The sequence below is a fragment of the Barbus barbus genome (assembly GCF_936440315.1).
Source record: "Barbus barbus genome assembly, chromosome: 5".
Lineage (NCBI taxonomy): Eukaryota > Metazoa > Chordata > Actinopteri > Cypriniformes > Cyprinidae > Barbus > Barbus barbus.
Window position 1 is genome coordinate 5,660,749 of NC_136733.1, and position 15,275 is coordinate 5,676,023.

General features: G+C 39.4%; 1 protein-coding gene across 6 annotated transcripts in view; it reads right to left on the reverse strand.

The window, feature by feature from the left end:
* Positions 1 to 12,004, reverse strand: part of ypel1 (yippee-like 1) — a 42,424-nt gene extending 30,420 nt beyond the window's left edge. For 2 of the 6 annotated variants that reach the window (XR_013784223.1, XM_079416889.1), the window contains exons 1-3: positions 10,374 to 10,623; positions 7,352 to 7,392; positions 6,933 to 7,220 (exon numbers count right to left, since the gene is read on the reverse strand). Coding sequence is in view for 3 of the 6 variants with exons in the window: in XM_079416889.1 (XP_079273015.1) it covers positions 6,933 to 7,049 (117 nt within the window). In the remaining 3 variants the exon portion in view is untranslated. Of the gene's footprint in view, positions 1 to 6,932; positions 7,221 to 7,351; positions 7,393 to 10,373; positions 10,624 to 11,712 lie in introns of those variants that run through there. The other 4 variants (XR_013784221.1, XR_013784222.1, XM_079416890.1 and 1 more) reach the window with 4 other exon arrangements.
* Between the last annotated feature and the right edge of the window lie 3,271 nt (positions 12,005 to 15,275).

Genomic DNA, 15,275 nt, shown 5'->3' on the forward strand with positions numbered 1-15,275 from the left:
GTATTTACCCTATACAAACTAAAAAATAAAAGATAAAAAATACAAACTATACGAATGCTTCACAAATACTGTACATGTGCAAAGAGAAACATTTTGAACAGTGCAGGATGATTTGTAGTGCATGAGCATGTAAACAAACATATATTGCTGAGTCTTTTGTGGGATTGTGTACACGCAGCAGTGTGTGTAAAGTGTCTAGTGCACATAGAGGAGAGTGTGTTACTACAGGTGGTTTGTACAGGCCCACTCACCTGTGTGTAGCACACTTCGAATTGCACAAAAAAAAACTTCCATACAGTTTTTTCTTTGGTGTGGTAAGTTTGTGTAAGTTTGTTGAGCAGTCTGGCGGATCGGGCTCTGATGCTCCGGTACCGTCTTCCTGATGGTAGGAGCTGGAAGAGACTGTGGGAGGGAGTCCTTCACGATGCTGTTGGTTTTGCTGGAGCATCGTGTAAGGAAAATGTCCAGGATGGAGGGGAGAGGGGCTCCGATGATCTTTGCAACTGTGTTCACTGTCCGCTGGAGGGTCTTGCGGTCAGCAGCACTGCAGTTCCCGTACCAGACAGTGATGCAGCTGGTTAGCACACTCTCAATGGTGCCTCTGTAGAATGTGGTGAGGATGGGTGGAGGGAGACTTGCTCTTTTCAGCCGGCGGAGAAAGTGTAGGCGCTGTTGTGCCTTTTTGGAGAGTGACATGGTGTTGGTGGTCCAGGTGAGATCCTCTGTGATGTGCACCCCCAGGAATTTAGTGCTGCTGACTCTCTCCACAGTCGAGCTGTCGATGGTCAGTGGGGGGTGGTCAACGGAGTTTCTCCTGAAGTCCATCACAACCTCCTTTGTCTTCTCCACATTGAGGGACAGATTGTTAGTGCCACACCATTCAGCCAGCTGTGCCACTTCCTCTCTAGTGCATTTCATCGTTGTTGCTGATGAGACCTACCACTGTTGTGTCATCAGCAAACTTGATGATGTGGTTGGAGCTGAACTTGGCAGTGCAGTCGTGGGTCAGCAGTGTGAAGAGCAGCGGGCTGAGCACACAGCCTTGTGGGGCACCTGTGCTCAGTGTGGTAGTGCTCGAGGTGTTGTGGCCGACATGGACTGACTGAGGTCTTCCGGTTAGAAAGTCCAGGATCCAATTACAAAGGGAATTGTTAAGGCCCAGCAGGTTTAGTTTATTTATGAGCTGTTGTGGGATTGTTGTGTTGAATGCCGAGCTGAAGTCAATGAACAGCATTCTAACATAGGAGTCTTTATTTCCTAGGTGAGTAAGAGTCAGGTGGAGGAAATTGCATCGTCCGTAGAGCGGTTTGGACAGTATGCAAACTGGAGCGGGTCGAGTATGTTGGGGAGGCTGTTGTGCATGACTAGCCTCTCAAAGCACTTCATCATGATTGGAGTCAGTGCTATGGGACATAGTCATTTAGACAGGACACAGGTGATTTCTTTGGTACCGGTATGATTGTTGTGGATTTGAGACATGTGGGGACGACTGCCTGGCTCAGCGAGGTGTTGAAGATATCTGTTAGGACATCTGTCAGCTGTGCAGCACAGTCTCTCAGAACACGGCCAGGTATGTTGTCAGGACCCGCAGCCTTGCGTGGGTTAATCCTAGATAGGGTCTTCCTTATGTCGGCTGGAGAAAGACAGAGCGCCCGGTCGTTGGGAGGTGTGGGCAGTTTTTGTGCAGGTGTGTCATTCTGCATTTCAAACCGTGAATAAAAGTGGTTGAGTGCATCGGGGAGGGATGTGTCATCATCACAGGCCTGTGGCGGGGTCTTGTAGTCAGTGATGGTCTGAATGGCTTGCCACAGGCTCCGTGTGTCTCTGCTGTCTGTGAAGTGATTGTTGATTTTTTGAGCATATGACCGTTTTGCATTTTTGATGCCACAGGACAGATTGGCTCTTGCTGTTTTGAGGGCTGCTTTATCTCCTGATCTGAATGCTTCATCTCTGGTCTTTAGCAGCCCACGAACCTCTGCTGTCATCCAAGGCTTCTGGTTGCACGTGTGGTGATGGTCTTGGTGACTGTCACATCATCAGTGCACTTTTTGATGTAAGCAGTCACAGTTTCAGTGTACTTATGCATGTCTGTGTGGTTCTTGTAGGTGGCTGCCTCTTTAAACATGTTCCATGTTTAAAGCCAGTCAGAAGATTTATGTCATAAATTAATTGATTCATGATTGTGTCAAACTTTGACCAGCATCATCCACACACTTCAAAGGATATTCAGTCCATAACCAGAACATCAAAGAACAGACGTCTCTCAGGTCTTTATGCAAAATGTCTGAGATTCTTCCTGCAGCCAACACAGACTGATTTTGATTGCAAGTCTAAAACTTTCCACCTGGCTTGAAAACAAAACCACCCATTCTTCCCTGCCTCTTTTGCCTGTCTTCATTTATCTATTGGCTAAAGACTTACTCAGCACTGACTGGTTGACATTCCTCCCTCTCTCACTAGTCTTAACTCTTCTGATAATGTAACCTGAGATTACTGTTGTTAAAACAGAACAAGTGGGTCATTTACTGTTCCTATCAAAGGCACCTGGCTCTGAGACAAAGTACATTCAATGCTGGGTTTGTTCTAATTCTTTTCAATCATTGCCTGATTGTGGGAGCAGTTAAGAGGCACATCTGATAGAAGAGTTTGGTATTTCTAACTACAGAGGAGGAGAAATAGGGAGTTGTACAGAAAAGGGATCAGAACCGGCAAACCATCAGACTTCATAAAACTCATAAACCTACACAAGTAGCTGTATTGATAGCTTAGCATGTCTCCAAACTAACAACCTAACATGGATAAGCATGAAAATACACAGCAGACTAAAATAGTCAACTTTAAATTAGATACTAAAAAATATAAAATTTTTAGTATTAAAAGAAAATTAACTTGTGATTAAAAATTTTGTTCTCAAAATTCTGTTTTCAAATATTATTTTAGCAAATTTTGAGTATATTTATAAAATGTGTTAAAATATTCTAAAATAAAAATTCAACAATTCAGCAATAAGTAAATATTTTATGCAAGATGCATCATTTTATGTAAGATGTATAAATTAATACATAGATTTCTGCATTATTCATTATTAGAGCTATTTATTATGCATTATGAGAGATGAATCATTATGCATTATTAATTAATTGTTAGCAAGAAAAAATAAATAAATACATAAATTTGGCCAAAACAAGGCATCTTAGAAATAAAAATATATTTTGGCAAGAAAAACATAAATAAAAAAGTAAATTTTGGAAAAAATTATGCAATACGTAAATATATATATATATATATAATCAGTGCTGGGCAACGATTAATCGCGATTAATTGCATCCAAAATAAAGGTTTTTGTGTACATAATGTGTGTGTGTTTATTTATTTTGTATATATAAATACACACACAAGAAAAATATGTTTATTTATTATATATATAATATAAATTATATGAATATAATAAATATAATACATGTAAATATTTTCTAAATATATATATATTTTCTTAAGATTTATTTTAGCCATTTTTGCCTTTATTATAGGACAGAAGCTGACAGAAAGCGAAGTGGGAGAGAGATAGGGGACGGGATCGGGAAAGGCCGTATGTCAGTGCACTGCCGACAAGGCTATCAGAGCCAACACATTTATGAAAGATAAATAAATAAATACATTTAGCCAAAATGAGGCATCATAGATGGTAAAATAATTATGCTGCCAATGTTTTGGTACAGGTGTTGTGTTGGGTAAGTGCCTATGGTGCAGGGCGATTAGTTATGTACTGCTTCCAAGAACTTCTGAGTATTTTTTGGAGGCGCCCCGTGTAAAGACCTCCCCGCTCAACTTTATAAGAGATTGCTTAATGTATAAAGTTCTTTACGTAGTGAAATACTACCCAATGTCCCATCTCTGGGGCAGATGGGGTGTCTGTCTGCAAGCCAGAGGGCTGCTTGATGAAGACTTACTGCAGCAAAGCCTTTCCACAATACTGTCCGCATTCCGCCAGTGATGTTTGATGCCGATCCAAGAGTTCAGCATGAGAGTCCTGCTTGTTGTTGGCTAGCACCATGCGCGCTAATCCTTTCTAATGTTGGCAGGTTCGTGACTGCATAATGCAAGATACCTTGATACCTCCCAGTTTCTGAAAGAATGCATTAGTAGGATGAGATGCATCCTTTCAATAAAGGTTTTACCACAATTAATAAGTATCAAGAATGATCGCATTAACAACAAGAAGAATGATATCTGGCATGGCAAGTCCCTGCTTTTGTGGCCATGCTGGAAGAATGAAAGTATGTCATAATCAAATTGACCTGCTTTACCAGTTAAAACAAAAAAGCCACAAACATTTTCCACTATTGATCGCTAACAAAGGACTCCATTCTGAAATAAAGTGGGTCATCTTTAAGGCACCATCTAAGTGTCAGGATATGTAAGGAACATCTGTTGAGCTTTTCATGGTTTAAATGTCTATTCTTGCCCTTAAAATCTCCTCGCAGATAACATCACAGAAACAATGTACCCTTCACAAATTACGATCAGCCACTGAGCAGAGCCATTTGATAATGAAATGAAGACACGTGCCATGAAAAGATCCCTTAGGTTTGCAGTAGCTACAGGAGAAAGGCACTGGAAACAGACTATCACCCAATGACATAATCAGCTTAGAGGTAATTCTTGGCGCTGAGGAAATGAGATGGAGAAAGGAAGTTGCAGGAGAGCCCAACTCAGCCATACAGCAAAACCTCTTTTCACTCAGAGCGACACACCTCCCTAGAGCATGTGGTGTTTTTCAAGTGCTAAGAGCATTAATGCTTTTATTTGGACACACAAATAATCCTGTCCGAGTGCACCGTGACTGAACGAAAAGAGATTTTCTGAAAGATTGTGGAGTATAAATACACTGGAGCCTGAGCTGAAGCCCATTCAAATAAATTTTGTTTTGCTCACTGTGAAATTACATTCTTTGTCATGAAGTTTGTCCTTGGTCTACCTTCATGTCCAGAAGAGAAAGTTTAACTGGCAAGGATTCATACAGTCAGGCAATTAATCGGTGTGTAAAGAGGGCATGATATTACTGCTGCTCTCCACAGATCTTATTTTAGATCCTGTGTGTATTTAGATACAGATGGCAATGCATCATCATTACGTGTCAACAAGCCATAACTTGGCGGTAATGAGATTTGTACATTTTTACAGATTTTAGAGATATGAAAATATATCAATTAATATGAGTGACAGAGTAAGGTATTGGCAGGTCAATTAACAGAAGTGCACCTCACCTCAGTCGTGGTATTGAGGGTGGAGTGAGTGTTGGTTATTCACTCCACCTACAATCCCTGCCAGACCTGAGACTCGAACCCACGACCTTCGGGTTACAAGTCCGACTCTCTATACATTAGGCCACGACCGCCCCTTTAATATATTTTTTATATATTGTTAAAAAATAAATAAATAAGTGTGAATAATAAATAAATACAGCAATATACATATAATAACATTATATTTGTATTTTGATATAAAAGATAAATATATAATAATGTATTTTGATCAAAATTATTGAAAGTGCAAACAATAAATAATTTCAGTAATACATAATAAATATATAAACACACAAAAACATACATACATATAGATACATATTAGTTTGTTTGGGTGGAGTACTTTTAGCCTTGACCTGTTTGAGGCCACTGTCATCTTTATACAATACCACTATAAAGAATGGCACCATTGCTTATCTACATAATCTATGACCTTAAAATAACAACAACAAAAGTCTCTAAATACGTAATGGAAATACAAGTTAATCAACATTCCATTCTTTAGGTCAACATGATCCATAAACCGATGCTGGATCACCAAGAGGACATGTTGAACAGCTTCAAATTTATAACCCATAAAGCAGCTATGTGACGTGGCTTTTTATTGTACATGAGAATTTTAATTAGGTGCATGTTCCTTCATTATAAAAATGAGGAAGCTAATCTTGCCTAACTGGGACTGGATTCATGAAAATCTTCTTAATAAAATATTTTAGAACTTTGTACGAATTTTTCAAGAATTTTCACATTTTTTAAGGATTTCCTTTTCAGGCATTCAAATTCTAATTCAAAAGTTTTTGTTTAGAACAATCTTAAGATAAGAACATTCTTAAGAAATGTTTTTGTAAATCTTGAATAACTTAGAATAACAAGGAAAAAGCAGTTACCAAGAATTTTTTTCTTAAGAATGTGTTGTGAATCCGGCCCCTGAAGTCTAATTTTCAAATTCCTTTGCCCTGGAAAACAAGAAATTAACAACCAGCGGGCAAACAGGTTAACCAAACCACCTGTTTTCAGATCTTGTCTGAACTACAATAGGGTTCAACTGATCCTGATCCTGGGAAATGGATCATCTCTTGCAGTAGCGTTAACAGCTTAGCCATCTGGGAGAGTGGCACGTGCCTCCTGTGCGAACATATCCTGTTATATCCAACAAACAATATGCAAAGTGTCTGCTATGGTATCACAGTATACCATAAACAAAATGGTACTGTAGCTGGTAAACCTATTATGGGTGCCGTCAGGAGACACAATAAAAGTCTAGTCGCAGAGACGTGACTTATAGCATGTTGCAAGGTAACAGAAAAATGTTATATAGTATTACTTATATAAAGTAAAATGATATAGCTTATATATATATATATATATATATATATATATATATATATATATATATATATATATACATACATACATTTTACACACACACACGTATGTATGTAATAGAATAATAAAGTAATAATAATACTTACCCATCTAATATATATTTTAAATTAAAAATAAAATAAAAAGCGACAGTACTTTGTATGGTGACATTACTGAATAATGTAGTTAAGTAGGTTTACTTGACTACTTTTAATTAGTTACTCCCCAACACTGTCTACGAGTCCATTAGTCTCCACTGACCTTTGAGATGAGCTCATCGTGATTGGCGAGATGTGCCCGGCAGTGGATGCAGCTGTAAGTTCGGTGACAGTTGGGCAGGTAAGCCTGGAAGGTCTTGGACTTTGTCATTTTTACCATCTCACAGTCGTGGTGCTCTTCACTGGGTTCCTCTGGGCTGGCGCTAGACGAGTTGCAGCTCTGCTGAACTTGCTGACAGAAGAAACACTGGAAGATGCAAGCAAAAGCCGTCGTTGTTGTGGAGTGGATGTGTGGCACACTCCACACAGACACCACAGGAGAAAATATGACCTGGAAATAAAGGGAAAGGATCATGGGGAAGGCCATTACTTTTTGGAATAAGCATACTCTATCCTAGCAAACTATAAAAGACAGGCTGAACTGACTTAAAAAACAGTTCACCCAAAAATGAAAAGTCTTACATCCTTTACTCATCCTCATGTTCTTCCAAAACCATGTCTTTCTTGAGTTTTTTTTTTTACATGAAACACAAAAGGAGAAATTGCACTGGTCACTTTTCCATGCAATTACAATAAATACGAACAAGAGCATTCAAACTTAAAAAAAGATACAGAAGTATGATAAAATTCCTCATAGAAATTGCATGGAAAAATGAACCATAGAATGATGACAACATTTTCCATTTTTATGTTGAACCTACATTTGCATTTATGCATTTAGCCGACACTTTTATCTAAAGAGACTTACGCTGCATTTAAGGTATACACTTTAAATTCAGTGTATTTCCTGGGATGACCTCAATGTTGCTAGCACCATGCTCAACTTGTGTGAACCATTTCTTTCCAATAAAAAATTAGTCCTAGAATTTAAGTGAAGTGAAAGTGACATGTGGCCAAGTATGGTGACCTGCATTTAACCCATCCAAAGTGCACACACAGCAGTGAACACACACACCCGAAGCAGTGGGTGGGAATGAAGTGGGCAGCCATTCATGCTGCGGCGCCTGTGGAGCAGTTGGGGGTTCGGTGCCTTGCTCAAGGGGACCTCAGTCATGGTATAGAGGGTGGAGAGAGCGCTGTACATTCACTCCCCCCACCTACAATCCCTGCTGGACCTGAGACTCAAACCCGCAAACTTTGGGTTAGGAGTCCGACTCTCTAACCATTAGGCCACAACTTCCCCCAACTGCAAGAATACTTAGCAAATGAGCAGCTGAAATCAGATAAAAGCGGAAAAAAAACAATCATTTCCTCTTCACCAGTGACAGCTTAAGCCCGAACAGCCTGTGAGGCGTTGTGTCTGATGAAGTGGGAATAATAATGATTTACTCTCCAGTGAATACCACATATTTAAGATTCATTTTAAGCCAACTATGGTTGTTTAAGCATGTCAAAAACTGCAGCTTTGCCCTGTGTACCAAGAGGACCAAGCTAAGCTTTATTGTCACTGTGGTAAATCCAGTGTCTTAATAGACAGTCTATTAGAGGATGACATTCAAATCAACTTGCTTAACGAGGCCAGATTACCCCCTTATTACAGAGTCAAAATATTACTAATGCAGTAAATTACTTAAATCTGCACTTATTTCAACAGATTTAAGCAACTGGGCATCCTTTGATTATCATACAGTACCATGTTACCATGTGATACTACTGTACCATGGTACTTTTTCAGGAACATGACTAAGTTATTTTGACATTTGTAGATGAATGCTGCTTGAGAGGCACTGGTAGATTTTAACATTGGCTTTGCTAACAGCCATCCCTTTTTTGGCAGACAATAAGAAAAGTACAGGAAACTATGTATAATGCGCTAATGAGGGGGCAACAACACTGTATGCAATAGAAAAATACAGCCACGCTTCCGCAATAGCACAGGAAGCTCCAACCATTCAGACCAACAACAAAACGCGCGAGCTCTGCTCATGTGGCGCCAAGTGTTGCCAGATCTCGCTAAAACAAGCAACACGCTCTGACTTACCTAACCAAAATAAGAATGAAGCAGCAACCCCATGTTGCTTTTCATTTGCGTTAATTAATCCTGATGCAAAAAAAGTCTGTATATCCTCCTCCACAAATAATTTAGACGTTTTAAACATTACAACTGTGGAATCTCTCTCATCGACACATGAAAGGGGATTCTGAGAAAGGCAGAAACGGAATGGAGGAGGAATTGGGCTACAGCTTTTAATAATTACACACAGCAGGTGGGAATATTTGACATCTGCTATTAGTAGATCATAATTCATTGTGCTGAAAAGACCAAGCTCCTGAAGCAGCCAAATATGCGACTGTATTGATATAATTGTTATAAATAAGCCCTAAAAAAACTGCCCATAATTATAAGCGACTTTACGTAAACGCAAAGCACGACGTCGCGTAAAATAAGCGGAGATGGCAACACGGTGGCGCGTTCACGAAGGCAACTAGTGCTCGCGCAGCGCACGATGTGACACGCGTCTCGGTGGAAATAAGAACTAGTTTACCTGTAAACATCATATCTGTGGATATTCAATATGTAGGATTTTTTTCCAGATCTGTGAAAAACGTGCAAACATAAAAGCTCGAGATTATTACCCATATTTAATGTTTGTAGCACGAATTGTATTGTAAACACAAAAATATCCACATTACGTGCTCGCGCAAATTACAAGTCAAGCGTGCTTTCATAAAGATAAGTTGATTTTGTAACCACAAACATTTAGAAATTCATGAAAGTGTGTTTTATAACTGTTCAAAAAATTAAAATCATAACCGAAGACCCGAGGATGGTGAATCTGAAGAAGATCAACAGCAGACGAGGTTCATGAGCGCGTGTTAACCTGAGAGGATAATCATGAGCATTATGGCTTAAGAAAAACAATAATAGCTATAACAAATCTAGCCATTTAAGAGCTCGAATGGCCACGTTAAGCTCCTAATCACTTATAGAATAAAAATAAACGAGACAATTATTCAGTAGTACTTATTCGGCGTAAACAATTTATTTATTTTGTTTTACTTCCCTGCAAAGTGACAAACAACTAAATCAAGGTCTTCATAAAAGCAATTCAGCGAGCCAGGAATAGGCTACTAGTTACAAAAGGTGCAAATTGATGTCGTCAGCGGGATCTTTAGAGAAAACAACAAAGAAACTGTGCGACCAACGTGGAAACAAAACAAGGACTCGTGCTTTGTGACCAAACCAGGAAGCGCTGAGTGACGCAGAGACCGAATTTGAGACTGCAAACACCTATGTCAACGGTAAATTGTATGAATCATGCAATTAAAATACCATATTTTAGTTTTTATTCCGTATAATTAATTTATCAATCGCGTGCATGCATCCAGCTCCACATTTTATTCCACTGACCAACCAGAGATTCAGAAAGGAATGTTTTTGAGCTTGTGTTAATTAACTAACAAGGTTCTACAACAATAATCATGTTTTCACGTAGCAAATGTGAGTCTCTAAGCTTGGAATGAACGTAAAGTCTCAACTTACCACCTGAACTGGATCTCAATGCGAAGTTAGGCATGGATTTTCTATAGGGAAGCTGAATGTTTTTTTTCTCCAGAGTATATTGTGTGATATTTGTATTTATTTTTTGGTTTCGGTTGTCTTGTCTCGGTGCAGATTCCGTCTGAGACCTCAAACTGAGACTATCTGACAGTTTTGTGTGTCGTTAGGCTGTACATTTCTCTAGTCTTTGTTGCACTCTTTGTGTTTGTGATAGACTTGCTGCTTTATGAGTGGGCGGGGCGTCACATGATTGGCGTGTGAAGCATCCAATAGATGGGCGGCGGGGGCGGGGCTACCAGCCAAGCGAAAAACATCCCGGATGTGTAAATAAATACAATCATGTAACTTAACGATTGCATAGGTTAAGATGATGACTTCATCAGATTCGTGTTTTGCATTATGTTAGCTACATATATAAAGAATAACAGACCAACGAGGAGAAGTGGACAGAAATGTTTTAGATTTTAAAAGTGATTTAGTAGTAAAAATAAAATGTATTAGGCCTATTCGTCAAATAATTGAATGTCTTGCATTATTATCTGCAGTTATTAGAATCCTATAGCTACTTTCAGCCATATAATTTCACCGATTCCTTATTATAATACATCCACAAATACCACATCATATCAACACAGTCATTTTTTAGCAATATTGCTCTAAAATAGAGGTTCATGTTGGGGCGGGTTTCACAGCCTGACAGCACTAAAGAAATGGCCCCATCTTTATGCGTCAGAGAGCATCTGCTACGCCTTATAAATAATAAGTGAAGAGACTGCCTAAAATAAATGATGGTCACAAAAACCAACCCGGAATTTGAGTAGCTGTGCGCAACTATAAGCCAGATGCAATGCATAACCTTAAAACTTCCTTAGTCTACATTCACCTGAATGCCATTGTCAGAAGATAAATATCTAATTACCTATTGACACAGACAGACAGACGCAGTGTCCGACGATAATCAATATTGATCAATAGTTTCAAAAGCGAACATCTTCGTTTAAATAAAGAAGCCTGCCGCGTCCTGACTCCTGATGATGTCATATGTTTTCATTCTGCGTCCCATTTTATATCTCCGCACCATGGTAACCCACAGGAAAGCTTTTCACGCGCACACAAGGCAATTATTACCATACAATACAACTAAAGACCGTTGTGCTTGACAGCGTCGTGTTTTAACTTGCTGCCTGCCGTATCATTTAAAAACACCAATTTGACCTTCGCACTTAGGATGCAGTGCATTATAGAGCAACACTGCGTGTTCTGCATCGGGAAATATCTTCAAATCTGAAAACAAGACATTGCACGATGCAGAATGCAATACCTTTTGGGTGGAAGTGGATCAGTTGTTCTCCCCACTGCAGGGTTTCTCATTTAGGAGCGCTGCTGCTGCATGTGTCACGACTGTCCGAGATGCTGTTGTTGTTGTTGTTGTTCAGAGTGTTCTGTTCGTAGTTCTTCCGCTGTGACACTCTTCTCTGCGGGTTCTTTTCTTTTCTTTTTTCTTTTGAATGAGACTGTGATGCGGTCACGTACGAGGCGTGGGTCGCTATTAGTGTGCGCTCCACACTCCCCAACATTTACATCTGTCCCGTCTTCATTCACAAATATGTCGCACGCTACACAAGCACACTGAAAAAATGATTAATTGAATTTACTCTTTTTTTTTTTTTTTTTAAGGTAAGTAGTTGCAATCAATTTATTTTAGCTACATTTAAATACATTTATTTGACTAACTTTCAACATATTTTTTTTATTAAATGTAGCTAAAGTAAATTGTTTGCGACCACTTACCTTAAAACAATTGTGTAGCATTTTTTCAGTGCACGCTACCTTACTTTCTAAAAAGAAACCACAAAAAGTAAATTAAATATACTGTGGGAATTTTACAGAATGCAATTATTTTAAGGAATTTTATAGCAACAAAAATATATCGTACGTAATCATTTAAAAAAAAAATCCAGGGAGAAGAGTAAAGTTTAGGTCGCTATTACATTTACGTTTGAAATAAGACACAATTATAATACGATTAATTACATAAAAATGTTTTTTATTAAGACTCTTTTTGAAGCCACAACAGTAATTATGTTTTGAGCACTGAATGTTCTCATTATTAAATCTGTTTATTTATTTATGGATTACTCTTATTGCCTCGGTGGATAGATTTATACCTCATGATTCTGGTTATTTTTAGTATCTGTTTGTTTCTATCGAACATTTTTTATATATAAATGCCAGTCATATTACAGCCAATGAACATGACAGTAGTCATTTCCAACATATAGTATAGAAAAATATTGAATATAGACTACAATATGTAGAAATTAAGAATATTGTTTCTATCGAATATGTTTGAGAATATAGGTTTGTTATGACGACACTCTCCTCTGCAGACATGAAAGCCAATCAGGTTGAGGATAATTTGTGTCGAACCAATCAGCTGCCGAGAGAGATCGCTCACAGAGCCAATCACCGCAGGCTCCGCGCTCCAGACAAACACGAGCCCGCGCACACAGCATCTCGCTTGTTTTCGATAATGCGCGTTCACTGCAAGACACGTGCCAAATCGCACGGCAGCGCGCAGCAGTCCTTATAGCATAACACGTGGTTCAGGTAAACAGCGTAAAGGCCCGGATGTTGGTGCTATTTTTATCTTTGAACTCAGACAACAACAACGTCATCAGTCATAATGTAAGTATTAGTTGAAGCGATAAATATGATATATTGATTATTAGTAAATAAACCTGTCTGGCCAAATGTCAGAAGAGGTCTTGAGAACTGCCTCGGATGATGGCAATATGTGAAAAGTACAATAAGCAAACGGACCTCTCAACCAAACTAACTCACATTCTCCATCAACGGGAGTTGTTTAGAAACTGCAGTCAATAATATGAATAACTGAAGGGAGGAGAATGAAAGTATTTGCTCGTCGTAAATATAGCTAAACTCTGTCTCCATCTACTGTATCAACCCTGCAATTGCTCCAAACGCTACAGGCATTTTCAGGATTATACAAATTGTCCAGTGGCTGTAGTAAACATACTGCTCAAAGACTATAATAATAATAACGATCAAAAACGTCCATCCTGAATAAAAATAGTGCTAAGCTAAAATAGATCGCACTATAACAACAACAACAATTCTTATTATTATTATTAAGGTCCAAGCAGGGACTTTTTTTTATAGTGAATTTCAGACTAATGATAAAACCCCTTACAAAAATTCTAGCTTTAGTACAATAACAACTAAAAGCAAAAAAAAAACAAAAAACGATTTAAATACACACACACACACACACACACACACACACTCACTGGCCACTTTATTAGGTACACCTTGCTAGTACCGGGTTGGACCCACTTTTGCCTTCAGAGCTGCCTTAATTCTTCGTGGCATAGATTCAACAAGGTCTTGGAAACATTCCTCAGAGATTTTGGTCCATATTGACATGATAGCATCACGCAGTTGCTGCAGATTTGTCGGCTACACATCCATGATGCGAATCTCCCATTCCACCACATCCCAAAGGTGCTCTATTGGATTGAGATCTGGTGACTGTGGAGGCCATTTGAGTAAAGTGAACTCATTGTCATGTTCAAGAATCCAGTCTGAGATGATTTGAGCTTTGTGACATGGTGCATTATCCTGCTGGAAGTAGCCATCAGAAGATGGGTACACTGTAGTCATAAAGGGATGGACATGGTCAGCAACAATACTCAGGTAGGCTGTGGTGTTTAAACCATGCTCAGTTGGTACTAAGGGGCCCAAAGTGTGCCAAGAAAATAACCCCACACCATTACACCACCACCCTGAACCGTTGAGACAAGGCAGGATGGATCCATGTTTTCATGTTCTTTACGCCAAATTCTGACCCTACCATCTGAATGTCGCAGCAGAAATCGAGACTCATCAGACCAGGCAACGTTTTTCCAATCTTCGATTGTCCAATTTTGGTGAACCTGTGCGAATTGTAGCCTCCGTTTCCTGTTCTTAGTTGACAGGAGCGGCCCCCGGTGTGGTCTTCTACTGCTGTAGCCCATCTGCTTCAGGGTTCAACGTGTTGTGCATTCAGAGATGGTATTCTGCATACCTTGGTTGTAACGAGTGGTTATTTGAGTTACTGTTACCTTTCTATCATCTCTAACCAGTCTGCCCATTCTCCTCTGACATCAACAAGGCATTTTCGTCCACACAACTGCCGCTCACTGGATATTTTATCTTTTTCATACCCTTCTCTGTAAACCTTAGAGATGGTTGTGTGTGAAAATCCCAGTAGATCAGCAGTTTTTGAAATACTCAGACCCGCCCGTCTGGCACCAACAAACGTTCCACATTCAAAGTCACTTAAATCCCCTTTCTTCCCCATTCTGATGCTCGGTTTGAACTTCAGCAAGTCGTCTTCACCACATCTAGATGCCTAAATCCATTGAGTTGCTGCCATGTGATTGGCTGATTAGTATTATTAGTATTATTATATGATTAGTAAAAAGTAAAGTAAAAAGTCGTGACGTATTGTCAAGTATGGTGACCCATACTCGAAATTGGTGCTCTGCGTTTAACCCATCCAAGTGCGCGCACACACACACACACGGGCAGCCATTTATGCTGCGGCGCCCGGGGAGCAGTTGGGGGTTCGGTGCCTTGCTCAAGGGCACCTCAGTCGTGGTATTGAGGGTGGAGAGAGTGTTGTACATTCACTCCCCCCACCTACAATCCCTGCCGGCCGGGGACTCGAACCCACAATCTTTCGATTACGAGTCCAATTCTCTAACCATTAGGCCACGACTTCCCCACAGAAGCATTTTTGTGTTACCAAGCAATTGAACAGGTGTACCTAATAAAGTACCCGGTGAGCGTGTATGTGTGTGTGTATATATATATATACCA